General features: G+C 41.0%; 1 protein-coding gene across 1 annotated transcript; it reads left to right on the top strand.

The window, feature by feature from the left end:
• The first annotated feature begins 9,142 nt into the window (after nt 1-9,142).
• ccn4a (cellular communication network factor 4a) lies at nt 9,143-15,060 on the top strand. The gene is made up of 5 exons (XM_085345825.1): nt 9,143-9,200; nt 11,820-12,108; nt 13,073-13,327; nt 14,379-14,572; nt 14,659-15,060. Exons 1-5 carry the CDS (start codon nt 9,153-9,155, stop codon nt 14,956-14,958), a joined length of 1,086 nt encoding a protein of 361 aa, XP_085201951.1. The 5' UTR covers nt 9,143-9,152; the 3' UTR covers nt 14,959-15,060.
• The last annotated feature ends 153 nt before the right edge of the window (nt 15,061-15,213 follow it).

The following is a 15,213-nucleotide window of genomic DNA, read 5'->3' on the forward strand; positions in this document are numbered from 1 at the left end:
CTGTATGCAGACATTGTGTGCAGCTATTAACCGCTGTGCAGGAACATATTACATGGCTCTGTGTTGACACTCCTGAAGAGACGTCCACTTTTTGTTGTTTTCCACCCTGTGTGTAATTGGACCTCATTCCTTCCCATTACCAGCTTTACAGACCAGAATAGGGTAGAGGAAAAAATAGACTGGTGCTGTGTAATGCTCTGTCTTAAAAGGATCCAAAAAAAGAATCGCTGTTGTACCATCGCGGCTTTAACTGGTCCCTGCAGGTTTTCGGTTGTGACTGCAGACAGATGTTGAAAGCGTGGTTTGAGTTGTGGTGGGTTTTCTGGGGATGTGCTCAGCTTTAAATCGTGTTTACGACTTCGCTTTGCTTTTGAGAAAATCCATTCACCTCACGACGGTTCCAAGATTCCTCTAACCTTTTGAATTTCTCTGAGCCCTTGCAATGAGGTTTTGCAGGTTTTAAACCCTTTCAAATGTTAGACCCAGTGCATGGTGTCATTTCAACAGTAACACAATGCATTTCCATTTTAAGCCATTCATTATTCAGAAACCATTAGTTTGATAGGGTCAGAGTGAGTGGTAAATAGCCAAATAAATGTGAATTACTGAATCCACAGCATTTTATAGCCCATTTGGTGTTAGCTGAACTCTGTGTGCGCGCGCGTGTGTGTACACACATAGGAGGTATCAATAGATCGACATCTGGTGAAAAATCTAAGCAAAGGCCTGATCTCTATAACCAGCACAGAAAAAATGAGGTCTTCAAAATCACATATCCCGAGGCCAGCCAGCCCTTTTGAGATAAGGGATCAGTCAGGATTAACACTCCAAGACAAAGCATTCCAAGGGCGGGCTTGGCCCATACGTTAAGAAATGCCAAGACTTCAACAAAATGTTCATTTACGACCAAGGCATATCCCAAAACAGCATCATGTTTGTGTTTTTCAACCATAGAAGTCAAAGTCTGCACAGAGCTAAAGGAAACATAAGCCAGTGTTTGGTTTGAATTGCAGCCAAAGTCATAGTGAGCTGAAATGTGTATGCCTCACTGGGCTGCTTATTGCTGATCTACACACAGATACTATAAAAGAGGACTTTTGTTTAAAGTGGTGATCTTGAGAGCAGTCGGCATCATAAAGCATCCTAAATCCACCTCTTGCCGGCCAAAAACCAAACAAATGAACAAAGCACTGCAGCAGCTGGGTGCAGGCACATTGTCTCGCAAACCTACAGTGCAACGAGAAAGTATTCACCCCCTCTGTATTTTTAGGCTTTAACAAGTTAGTGTTAAGAAGACAAATACGTTTTTAAAACATTGTTGAAAACATTAGTCTAACATCCCATTTCATCTGTCACCATCTTGTTTTTAAGGGTGAGCTGACTTAAATTAAAGCATCTCTCGCCAAAGCAACGTGTGAATCACAAGGAAGCTGCACCCCAGAGTATGCCCTTCTTTATCTTTTTTTTCACACTAAATGAGACCATAATTTACAAAATGAGTGTCGTGCTGTATTGAAGGAGAAGACTCGAAATGAACATTTGAGATCGTAAACTCGTGAAGAAAACATTTAAATCAAGAAGAGAAGTAGGATTCTTTTACCGCAGACTGTTATGCAACCAGATGACCTGCCTCCTACTGGATATTATGAAGAACGCATGTTTCAAGGTCTGCATTAACTAGCTTCACTTTTTATACCACGTCCACCTTGTGCTTACAGTCTCATAGCCATTTTCCACTAGTACCTACTCAGCTAGACATGATCAGTCTTGCTGGTTTTCCTTTACAGTCAAGAACCACCTGATGTGCACAGGGTCATTATAACAATGCGGTCGAAAGTCCCATGACATCATTTTAAAAATGGCGGGTTTTGATTTTGGGAAGGAGTCTTTCTCATGACTCATTGAGTGACGCCACTGACTAGCCAATCAGTGGCATGCAGTCTACTGACATCATGTTTTCGGATCGCCTGGGATCACTTGGAACCCCAGCCGAGTAGGTACTAAAAAAATCTCCTTGAAAAGCATTCAGTTCATCCAAAATGCTACAGCAAGAGTAGTGACAGGGACTTGAAAGAGCGAGCATATTTCTCCTACATTGGCTTCCCTTGATTGGCCCCCTGTTAAATCCAGAATTGAATTCAAAATCCTCCTTCTCACATTGAAGATCTTGAATAATCAGTCCCCATCTTATCTTAATGACCTTGTAGTACCATATCACCCCATCAGAGCACTTCGCTCTCACACTGCAGGCTTACCTGTTGCTCCTAGAGTATTTAAAAGTAGAATGGGAGGGAGAGACTTCAGTTTTCAGGCCCCTCTTCTGTGGAACCAGCTTCCAGTTTGGATTCGGGAGACAGACACTATCTCTACTTTTAAGATTAGGCTTAAATTGTTCCTTTTTGCTTAAGCATATAGTTAAGGTTGGGTCAGGTGACCCTGAATCCTCCCTTAGTTATGCTGCAATAGATGAAGGCTGCTGGGGGATTTCCATGATGTCACCTTTTTCACTCACTATGTGTTCATAGACCTCTCTGCATTGTTATTAATCTCTGTCTCTCTTCCACAGCATGTCTTTTATCCTGTCTTCGTTCTCTCACCCCAGCTGGTCACATCAGACGGCCGCCCCTCCCTCAGCCTGGTTCTGCCGGAGGTTTCTTCCTGTTAAAAGGGAGTTTTTCCTTCCCACTGTCGCCAAAGTGCTTGCTCATATGGGGTCATATGATTGATGGTTTTTCTCTGTATGTATTATTGTAGGGTCTACCTTCTAATATAAAGCACCTTGAGGCGACTGTTGTTGTGATTTGGCGCTGTATAAATAAAACTGAATTGAATAAAAAAGTACCTGATGGTTCACCTAATGGAAAACCCTAAAAACAGAGGTGAGCCGTGCCGTGCTGAGACAACCCCAATGGAAAAGGGCTAAATGTGATGAACATATACTTAAGTGAGAAGAGAAAAAACAATCAACAATCAATAAAATAAAATCTTAAAATGGGTCTCAAACCTGAGAGCTACAATTTTTTTCTCTTTTTGTTTCCATGCAGCATGTCGATTATTATAATATGTTGAATAATCTGTTATAGTCTAACCGGGTAGTTACAACATTACGATTTTTGGGAATTTGTATAAAAGCTCAGTTACACGAGTGGAAATGCAGCGTGTGTTTGCACATACAGGCCAGCATTTCACTATTCATCTGAAGTCAATTATACGGAGTCAGCAGCACTGGATCGAAATCTAAAATCAAAGATGCTTTTGGCACAGCTGTGACTTAATAGCCTATCCACTTAACAACAAAAACAGGCATGAATGGAAAGTCAGCTTTCATATAAATGTCTGTATTCATCATTTTAATTCACTAAAGACAGTATCATTTATAAAGTTGTGCAATCTGACGAGAATAAGACCAGTGTGTGCAATTCACCCATTAAATTAAGAGTTAATTAGCTGAATTGGATGTGGAATAATTTGAGCTTAGTTTCGATTTGACCAGTACACATGTGCTGCTGGTTTTTCTTGGAAGGTCAACAGCCGTCAATTATCCCGCATTAGCCGGTAAACAGTGTTCACAAATGCCTCCATCGTGAGCAATCGTTGCCTATTAAACTGCCCCAACCTTATGTGAGACTCTTGGAGCTCAGCAGATGTTTTCCTCAGTCCAGCAGTCTCAGACCACAGCTATATAAAGACAGTATAATTACTGGACCAGTCTGAGCACGGCGTGCCATGCCCTTTTTCTGGCAAACACACACACATATACACAAATCCCCTGTACACTTTAAGCAAGACCTACATATGGTTCACAAAATTCAAGCTACGTGATATTGGCTTGCTGTAGGGATCAGTTTTAGGGCCTTGATAACAAATTGAAGTGACATCCACTGCTGCTAGCCGCTGCTGTTTCTGCTGGTTCTCTCGATTTTTGTAACCTGGCACCTTGTACGATCGTGTTGGTTTGCGATATATCGATGCAGAAGCTCAGAGACTCACACTTTACAGGGGAGATGTTGCAACAGTTTGAAAAGATGAGACTTTGTGGAAAATTCCTTCTGCTCATATACCAGCGCTGATGTGTCAGTGCTGCCTGATACCTGTCGCTCAGGAGAATACTGCAGCGAGTGTGTGCAGCATGCAAAGCGACGATTGCGGTGGGTATGCTGGGGCCCTTATCGCTCACTGTTTCCCAGGGTAGGGGATGTTGAGAGCAACGAGAGAGGAAACATAAGTGCAGCAAGCGGTGCTATGGGCCAAAAACCAAACTGACTGGAAACTACGCTGATAAATTCAGTCGGGCTTTAGTCCAGGTGTTCTCATTTCAAAGCACCTTGTGACTGGTTCTTTTCTTTAAAAGCTTTATATAAATAACTTGTGCTTAGTTACTTTTACTTATAGTGCTAGGTGGTTATAGTGACAGCTTCAGGTGATAATCGTACATATTGCACCTTTGAAGTGCCAGCGGAAAGAAAAACAAAATCTCAGCCTGTTGTTTAAAAAGCACATTTGTTCAGAATGATCATCTCTTTATTCTTATTTGATTTTATTTATTGCTGCTAAAGTTACTCTAACTTTAATGACCTCTTAACCTTTTTTTTTGAAAGTGCAGTCTGTATGTCTTTGATTTTGAGGCCAGTAGCTACAAAGGAAAATGTTCCCACACATGTACTGTACCACGAAAGAACTTTTTTATGCATCACCTTAGCGGTGTCTGTTCGCCTCGAGGTGTTGTAAACTCATTCTCCCGTTCTAAGGAGGATTACCGACTCCACTTGACTTTGAAGCTGTAAGATTTCCAAAACATGGTTTGACTTCAAGGCTTCTCTGGGAGTTGAGGGGATTTTAATGAGGGGATTTTAATGAGGGGATTTTCGGTTTGACCAGCTATGCAGGACTTGAGTGGTAGATGGTCAGTTTCTATAATCAGGTCATCTGTCACACTTTTTTTTAACCTGAACTACCTCACCCACATGACACTTGGGGTAGTAATAGAGGGCATAATGTGGGTCAGCAATAGTTGTGTTCGGAGATGTTTCTGTCAAGGATTTCAATACACAATGACACAAACTGAGACTGAATTTGCATGAATGGGTGACAGAAATGTGTCTGTTTCCTGCTTAATGCATGTTGGGATTAAAGCAATAATGCCACATTTAGATTACATTAAAGACTTGAAACACTAGGAAACAGCTTGACTTGCTCTGAAGCCTTTAAGGCGGTGACGTCCACTTATAAAGCTTTTAAAGCAGCTCTTTCTTCAGTTGTTTATCCTTATTAAGGCAAAGCTCTTGGCAAAAATACACATATCACATTTTTAGAATTGTACAGTTTTATAAATGCAGGTTTGATCTGGGTGTGACTCACAAATAAAGGCTGTTACTTGTAAAATGTTTGAGATCCCCCGCCTCTTAGCACCATCTGAGTCATTGAACACCCATAATTCAAGTGAGCCGAGAACACGGAGCTACATTGAAAACAGAGCAGCCGTCACCTCAGACCTGGTTTTCATTTTTAGCTATTTCTGTTCAATTGACCTCAACATGCAAAAATAAGTAGTACACTACTGAGCTCATACTACTCAAACATCTAATTATTCTTGCTGTTGGTCCGTTTATAGGTTAGTTACCATATCAGAACCGAAAATAGAAGACAAATGCAAACATGAAATATGAGAGCACGAACAAGCTACGGCTCGTTTTCTTTCTCTGAATTGTTTCAGAAGAGGTTTTGCATTGTTCAAAGAGGCAGCCTGTGTTAGTTTTAGAGAATTAAAGAGAGAAGCATCAGGAGCACTAATGAAGACAACGAGCAAACAGCATTTTTTGGGGTCTATAGTTTTGCTTTTGGCCTTATTAACTTGTGAAATTAAGACAACCATGTATAATGGATTTTGTAAGTTCTATGATTTCTACTACTTGTCTCTTATGCAACTGCATAAGTACACATCTAAGCCTGAGTCCTGATCTCGTCAGGGTAATGGTACAGTAGTTCCTTACAGATCACTGTTATACACAAGGAAGCCATGAAAGGGAAAAAAGGAATCAAAAGAATTTCTTGGAAAAGTACAACTTCAGAATTGTCTAAATGATGCTAAACAAGTGGTTTTAGATTCCTGTGTTTCAGAGAAAGCTGGAACACTGAGTAAAATGGAAATATGAACAAATCGTTTAGACCCTGAAGGTGGCATTGTGGTTGTATCACAGCAAGAAGGTTCTTGGTTTGTAGGGAGGTTAGGTTAACTGGTCATTTTAAACTGGCTGTAGGTGTAGATGTGAGTGTGAATGGCTGTAAATGTCTTCCTGTGTTATCACTGCGTTAGTGATAGACTTCTAACCCTATCCAGGATACACTCTGCCACTAGCACAGCGTCTGTTGAGATAAAGTCATGTGAAAGTGAAAGACGCCTTTTCAGATCTAAGGTTTCCTTATTAGGACATTAAGAACTAATGTCCTAGAATAACACATGAAATTTTACACTGTCATTATACAGTGAGAAAGACTATTCATAACTAGAAAATACTGAAGACAGCTGTCAGTCGTCCCAGCAAATTCATCTCAAGGTCAGAGCGTGTCACGCTAAGAGAAGCTCCAACACACCTAAAATCTACATGTTTAATGTTAAACTTCATCACAATACGATTAGAAAACGCCTGAACAAGTTTTGCTTGCTTGCAAGTGTTTGCAGAGGAAAGCATCTTCTCTCTTAAAAGAACCTGGCAGCAGTGCTTACGTTTGCAAAACTACATCTGAGCAAACCACAACACTTCTGGAGCAACGTCCTTTGGACAGACCAGACCAAAGTGGAGACCAAGTGTTTGGTCATAATGCACAGTGCTGCATTAAGCAAAAGACAAACACAGAACATCAGTACAAAGATCAAGACATAAACGGTGAAGCACGGTGGTGGACGGGTGATAATTCGGGCACCTTGCTGTCACTGAATCAACCATGAACTGAAAAAGAAAAGAATCAAAGTGTTGCAATGACCCTGTCATAGTGCAGACCTCAACCCAATTGCTCAAACGCTGATGCGGGACCTTGACAGAGCTGCGCATAAACAAATGCCCACAAACCTCAAAAACTGAAGCAACGTTGTAAAGAACAACTGACCAAAATTATTTCTCAATGATGTGAGAGACTGTCGAAGTCACACTGGAAATGATTTCTTTAACTTATTGCTGAGAAAAGTGGTTCTACGAGGTCCTGAATCATGCCACATACTTTGTCACACACTGCTTCTTCATCGTCTTTTTTGTTCAATAAATAACATAATATATAATAAAGTTTGTATTTAAATAATTTCGAGAGGGACCAGAGGATTATTTTGTTTTATTAACCATGGAATTGAAAGAGGGTGCACGTTCTTTCCTCACATGACTGTAGCCTCAGTAGCTTTGCTATAGTTCACTGATAGAAATCACTGATAAAAGCCTGACTTTAAAATGCAGAATCTAAACCTAGTGGAAAACCTCAGCATGGCTCTGTCTGTGTTTTATATGCAGGTGTGGTTTATATATGTAATTTTCTTTCTTTTTCTGGTACATTTTTAGCTGACCTTTATGGATGGAGCAAAAGCTGCGTTCGCTGAAAATGGTTCCTAAAAGTGACCATGAACCCACACAGTGTCTACTTTAATTGACTGCCACCTAAAGGCAATAATTAATATCAGCACTAGTTTCTCACAGTGTTGAATTCCCCCATCATTACTCATGAAAGATTTTACCTCACAGCTTTCAAAGAGGAAAAAAAGACAAAAGTAATGTCTTAGGAAACGAAAGAAATGAAAAGATACACAATCTTAGATGATGGGGAAAAAACCTTTGATAACAACTGAAATTGGAGGTTGGAGGTTAACGGGCTTCAGCCCTGCTTCAGCAGGAGTAAGGATGAGAAGGTGGGGAGACCAGCAGAGATGGAAAGTAAAGAGAAGCTGAGTTTTAGAGTAAGGAAAGAAGAGAGAGACAGAGTGCATTGTGCTGTGGATGGGGCGGGTCATCCTGGTCAGGGCAAAGAGGAAAGCCTGCTCAGATCAGTCCAGAAGCTGACAGCTCTCTGACAGGGATTAGACGACTGCCTGTAAATAATAGGGGTTCAGACCTGGGGCACTTTGCTCTTTGACAAAGTGTTCATTTCTCATCCATCACTCTTTCCTTCTCTCTGTTGCCTGTGGGGTCGAATTCTCACAGACGTTTGGTTATTCTGGGTGAGACTCAGCAGACTAAAAGCAAAAGGTGCTGTGGTAAAAGGTGCAGCATTACTCAAATACAAGAGAGTTTCCATATGGCGCATTTGGTGCTCACCTGCATCTCCTCAATGTGACACATTCAAATTTCCAGAAAAATGAAAGGAAAGCAAAGTAGCAGACTGTGAGATAGATGACATCATTTGATTTAAACTAAACATCTGGAGGCCAGGCACAGTCGGAGCCTTAAAATAGACACAATGGGCGAGAGGTAGGCGACCTGCTGTAGTTACAGTGGTGTTAAAAGAAAATACTCTCATGCAATGACAGGCGCATGATAAATAATTCCAAATATGTTTGCTGAAGTAAATAAGTTCAGAGGAAGCCAAATCGGGAGCATTACACAAAGTCCAGGCCTCAGTGTAAACTACATGATTGTATTTGTAATGTCTGTGTATGTGAGGCCTATCTTAATAGGAGACTCACATGCAACAAAGACAGTAACTTGAATCTCTATTTTGCATGTGCAGAATGACCCATTAACTACACTGAAATCCTCAAAGGAACTTATTATGACTTGTGGAGTAGAGGGCAATGATTCTGTAGCCTACGTAAGCATACGCGCACTGCTTTTCAGACTGACTTGGAAATATCTGGAGCCTTTAAATTAAGCAGCAGTAATAGGAGTGTCAGAGTCCTTCCAGAGACTATTCCAGACACGCCCTAACCACCACAGCTGCCAGCGCTCTGGAGAAGAGGAGGTTCGGGTGAAAGTGGAGCTGAGGGGAAGAGAGGAAACCTGAGGGCAGGCTATGCGGGTCCGGACTCTTATTAACAGGCTGTCAGCGCAAACCGAAGGGCGCCGAGATGTCAGCGAGGGGACGAGGATGTAGCACACCTGAGGAGAGCGGCGTGTGGCGCGTTTGAGAGACGGAACTAATTCTGGATTCAATGCGTGTGCAGTTCCTCACCAGTGATGAGTTGGCTCCTGTTGTGGATTGTAACAGCAGCCGGGATTCAAGAGGTGGGATGGAGGACAGATTTCCCAAAGTACCTTTTTGTCTTTTGTTTTTCTTTCTTTCTTTTAACGTCCAGGTTGCATGTAACTCAGACGTTTAATGCAAGTTGCAGAAGACATAGGGGGTTATTTTAAAGTTAGTAAGGTAGGCTGAGATACACTATACGACAAGCTCATTTAAACGTAATAAACGAAATCAGTGTTTCCTCCGTTTTAGCCCCCCCCCCCCCCATTTATTCGTCAGGTTATGGCAAAAAAAAAAAAAAAAAAAAAAAAAGAAAGAAAAAAAAAAAAAGAGAGAAAAAAAAATAGTTTTTTTAACCTTTGGCTGAATAAATATTTCCATTAAAATCTGCTTAAAAACTGATTGTTGTCCTTTATTATCCTATTATCCTTTATTTATTATTATCCGTTATCTGGCTTTAATTTTGCACTGTGGGATGCTCAAAGTTGTGTCTAGGCTCGTTCGGTTATATTTTAGTGCCACCTGGTGGATATTTGGGGGTACTCATGTGCTTTCTTGTATCCCACTGCCTCCTCAGAGCCTTTCTACTCATAAAGACATCAGTTTGTGGTCTAACCTCAGAAACTGAGTGTTTAAATTAATGATATTTTGTGTTAAACACGTTAAACACGGCGATATTCTTAGTTTTTGTAAGATTTGGGTTATTCAGCATCAATGTCAAATATACCCCTAAACAGTGTGGTTGTGAATAGTCAGTATTAAATATATTCTCATTATTGCATAATAAACTCATGTGGTTTGGAGGGAAATAACAACAACGCCTGAGTGACAGTTTCCCCTGGGAAAAGTCCTTTCTCCTCTGCTCTGAGGAAGGGTAAATCAAGCCATCATCTGACCTGACTGCAGGCTGACAGGAAGAAGAGATTAAACCAGGAGTGGAGCCAGGGTCATCAGCACTTGTAATCTCTTTGTAACCAGCTGCCACAAAAATATGACAAGTATTTGAGGTCACGTTAGAAAGCATTTAAAAAGGGGGAAAAAAAAGATGATGATGATAACCACAAATAGCTCACTAAATAATCTCTCTGTCTTGGTATTGTTAAATGTCCTACATGCAAAATGTGTTCATCAGAGATAAATGATTTCAATAAGATGTTTGTATCAATCCCAGCCCAGCTTTTATAATTAATTTATGAAGCACTCACATCTTGATTTCCATGATCTCCTTTTTCTGTGTCAGGGTGATGATTTCCTTAGCGGGAACAATATGTATGCCACTTTGCAAATTAGCCTCATGGCTGCAGAATAAATTAAGTCTTTTGATAAAACAGCTTTGTGGCACGACTGTGACTAAAAGTCGTTCATCTGCATTATCTTTAATATGACCATAATTCTACTGAAGTGCTGAGAACAAGCCGAGGAAAACGGATCCACCGTGCTTAAGATGATTAAGCATCTTTTCGCACAGTTAACCGCGGACAGAGTGTGCACGCACGTGTATCTTTCAAGCTCCCCATTTAAGAGCTCTGCTATAAGTATTTATGGCTGTAGAGACAATACTGGAGCTAATTTTATATGTTTCACTTCTCGCCCAGCCCCGACCACATACTGTACTTTTAATTAGGATGGACACGGTATCTGCTTCAGCTGAAGTCTTATTCATAAAGAGCCTTTGTGGTTTATTATTGCTACAAAACTGACTCATCTGCGTTTGAAGTTTTGCTCGATTTGCATCATAAATGCAACATGACTTCACTTTCCCTGAGAGGGAAGTTTCGGTTTCTGTCACACGAAGTAACAACCTGGAGATCATTTCCTGCTCCTTTCTCAAGCACACCATGCTCTCAAAACAAAAAGAATTCAGTTCAGACTCAACCATCTATTATTTTTTACAAAAAACAATAACAAAAAACATTCACATTCCCAAACTTTCATCAGTTGAGGCTCTTGCATTCTCTGTCCAAAGCTAACCTCTAAGCTCTGGGCTGTTAATGTGCCTTATGTGCAGCGTTGCTGTGAGAACATCTGCTTTTAAGAGCTGCAAAGCTCTTTACTGTGTGATCTTGGCTACACAGAGCAGATAGTAAGAGTCATAATGCCAAGGGAGATGAAATTCATTTCATTGGCAGGATTTTTATAACTGTAAGTAGCACAGTTCTTGTTTGAAATATGGCAACGGAAACCAGTGTTAATACATAAGACACCAGGGCGCGATGGTGATTTAATAAGATTATCTCCACTGGGTGTTTAATTCATTTATATAGTCTTATTTAATTTATTGCACAGCACGAACACATGTTAGCACTGAAGCAGAAGTGTACAAGTAAGGGATTTTAAACCTTTCAAGTCCATTACTTGCTGAGACATGGTTACCAAAGAGGGCTAGATGAAAAAAAAAATCATGATTAAGGGCATTAAAAATATTGCCCCCACACAAGGGGTCAAATACCTTTTGTGCAATAAAAAAAAATTCCGGACAAACAGGTTGAAAGAGTAGTTGCAGATGACTTATTTTGTGCAATCACTGTAACAAAGGCTCAGGCTTGATGATGTGACATAAGCTGTACGCATGATGTGAAAGCTATTGGACATATTAGATTAATAAAATATAGAGTATATGAACTGGGAATCTCATTTTCTTTCCCCTTTCCTCTCTGCAGGCCTACTCCCTGAATTCCACCACCATGCTGCCTGCCACAGCTGTCACATCCCCATTTGTAGACCTGTACAACCGCACACAGTACTGCAAGTGGCCCTGCGAGTGTCCAGAGACCCCCCCTAAGTGCCCGCCAGGTGTAAGCCTCCTCATGGATGGCTGCGACTGCTGCAAGACCTGCGCCCGGCAGGTGGGCGAGGTGTGCAACGAGGCAGACATGTGTGACTACCACAAGGGACTGTACTGCGACTACAGCTCAGACAAGCCTAGGTACGAAAAAGGAGTGTGTGCATGTAAGTGTCACTCACCAAAACAAACTACCGCTGTACACCGCATCAAAAGTTCATTTTTGTAATGTTGCAAGTCACGTTCATTGTCCAAACTGCACACAAACTGCAGCACAGCACAGACTTGAGTAGAGAATATTCTATTTTTGGTTTGGTTTCATGGCACAGGCAGCATGTGCACATTATTCAACAAAGAGCACAGAGCACACATGGAAGAGAATTACTGACCTCAGTCTAGGGACATATCTGCAAGTTTTATATCCAAGTCTCCAACATGCAAATAACTTTTTGTGTTATTCATGTTTTCATGTTTTCATTTTATTATTTTGCCTTTGTTCTACATCCTTGCAGACTGTGCAGACTTAATCGTTGCCTGATGTCGAGATCAAATCTATCCCAGATATTGCACAGCACTAGCTTCTAATGTAATTATTGCATTACATGTTTTTTGTATTTTAATACGTCTATGTGTTGTTATTTTCATACCATTTATCATTTTAGTTTCACTCACACCATTTTCCCCCTTTTTTAATTATTCTCTTTTGTTCATTCGCTGCTTGTTGTGCTCACTTTTAAGGACTTTATTTTTTGGAATAAGCTGTGGAGAAATGAAATACTTACCTCCCACTAAATGATGTCTGCTGCTAAAAAAAATAGTAAAAACAGACCTATGGTGTCACAGATTTTCCATCTCTAATAGAAGGTTCATTTAAAACCTACCTACACATGATCTGATGACAGTTTGAAGATGGAATAAGAAAATAAAAAATGGAGACTAATATAACAGTTTTCAAACATTTCTGAAGTGCAAAATGTTTCATTTATCGATTGCTTTTATTTTCCAAGCTCTGCAAGACAAATGTCCTCCTAATAATGGCGGACGCAGTTCAGCAGCAACGCACAAGTCCAAGCTTTTGTGTGTTTGCCCTGCTTTTATAATATATTCCTGCTTGTCATCCCTCTCTGGCAGACATGGTGGGAATCGGCTGCGAGCACAATGGCGTGATCTACCGTAACGGGGAGAGTTTCCAGCCCAACTGTAAATACCAGTGCGTGTGTGTTAACGGTGCTATTGGCTGTGTGGGGCTGTGCACAGAGTCTCAGCCTCCCCGTGTTTGGTGCCAGACCCCACGACGAATCAAAGTCCGGGGACAGTGCTGCGAGCAGTGGATCTGTGACGAGCCCAGGAGAGGGCGCAAGACAGCGCTGCGACATGCAGTCGAGGGTAGGAAGCTTTGGATAAAAAATATTGCATGTTTTAACCCCTAAATCTAATGTTCAGAGTTGATGGCTGAGAGGTCATTTAAATGGAAGGGAATGCTTCAAGTACAAATATAGTGAACAAATTACTAGGAAGCCCTCAGTATTCTTAAAAATGTGAGGATTTTACATGACTAATTGGAGCTCTCTTGGGCAGTATTGTTTGCACAGAAATGTAGACATACATACAGTACACCGTGAATATTTCTGATATTGAGTGGTGTTATTTACACCAGTATAAATCTTTAGAAGTAACAGAATCTGCTCTGTTTGAAACTGCATCTCACAAAGTAGCTGTGCAAGTAAAGCTGGTAGTCCAGACGCATCGTGAAGTATGTGTTTGTCGTAAGCGTGTGAGTGACAAATCGATCCTTTCCTGTGGAAGCCAGTGGAGGCAAGAATGTGAATGAAGATCTCTTTGTGCTGCATAAGGAAACAAATTAGATCCAGACTTCTAGGCAGACACAATTTAACAGTTTGGATTAAAAACAGATGCGACACGAGGGGAGACAGTCATACTGTGCTTCTCGTGTTCTCTCCGACATTACATGTGCAGGATCTGAATGATCTGAATGTTAAACAAGTATATTCATGTTGCTAAAAGACAACTTTAAAACAAGAGGATATGTGATTGGTTGATTGAGTGGAATTGTTCTCCTGAAATTCCTTAATTGATCCGTTTATTTATTGATCCAGTTATTATAAAGCTGACTCCTGTTACATCTTTTATCACTGCTCTGTATTATGCTGGGGTCTGCCGGGGAGCCATGCTGCTAAATTTAACTGCAGCTGGAAAAACAATCCTTGTTTTGACTTTTTTTTTGGTCTCTAATAACCAAACGATTGGTTGAAATATTGTGAATTTTTAATTTCATTAAAACTTTAATTAAAACTGTCTATATTTAACTCTTGGTTTGCCAAATGGAGTAGAGTTGTCGCGACCTGGAGCACTTTGACAATGAAATGGCGCTGAACGTAATTTAGTTGCACACCTCTCTGTCTATGCTGCTGTCTAGTTTTCCCAGCCGAGACCACGAGCTGGCACAAAAACTGCATTACCCAGACTACCTCATGGAGCCCGTGCTCAAAGACCTGCGGCCGCGGCCTGTCCATGAGGATCTCCAATGCCAATGAGCGATGCGAGCTGTTTAAAGAGTCTCGTCTCTGTAACCTGCGGCCGTGCGAGGTCGACATCACCAAACACATCAAGGTAGTAGTCTCACAAACACGTACAATAACTGATCAAACTGAAATGGTTTTTATATTTAAAATCTTCCTGTTTCTTTGCTCCCTCAGCCAGGGAAGAAATGTCTTAATATCTACAGGGAAGATCAGCCAACAAACCTCACCATCTCCGGCTGCACCAGCAAGAAAGCGTACCGGCCCAAATACTGCGGCGTCTGCACCGACGAACGCTGCTGCATCCCCTACAAATCCAAAACCATTGACGTGGAGTTTGAGTGTCCCAACGGGACGGGATTCACCTGGAAGATGTTGTGGGTTCAGGCCTGCTTCTGCAACCTCAGCTGCAGAAGCCCCAATGACATCTTTGCTGACCTGGAGAATTATTACGGTTATCCAGAGGTTATGAACTAAGAAGCGACCTGTCGGTTTGTCCCATCTGTAAAGAGCTTTAGAACTTTTTCCTGACTTTCATTTCCTATGCAGTTTTTTCCTTTCCTTTTTTAGTCCAATCATGTACAAGGGATTTTGTTCTGTTTTCTTTTTCCTATTGGAAAAATCTGTAAATATCACATATGTGTATTCATAAAGCATGGTGTGCTTTTGAAGACTATTTAAAGAAGTGTTTGCAAATGAAAATATTCAACAACGCATGTGAAATACTGAAGG

This window comes from Diplotaxodon limnothrissa, linkage group LG22 (assembly GCF_057381915.1).
Source record: "Diplotaxodon limnothrissa isolate DT_005_m linkage group LG22, D_limnothrissa_male_GT1.1, whole genome shotgun sequence".
Taxonomy (NCBI): domain Eukaryota; kingdom Metazoa; phylum Chordata; class Actinopteri; order Cichliformes; family Cichlidae; genus Diplotaxodon; species Diplotaxodon limnothrissa.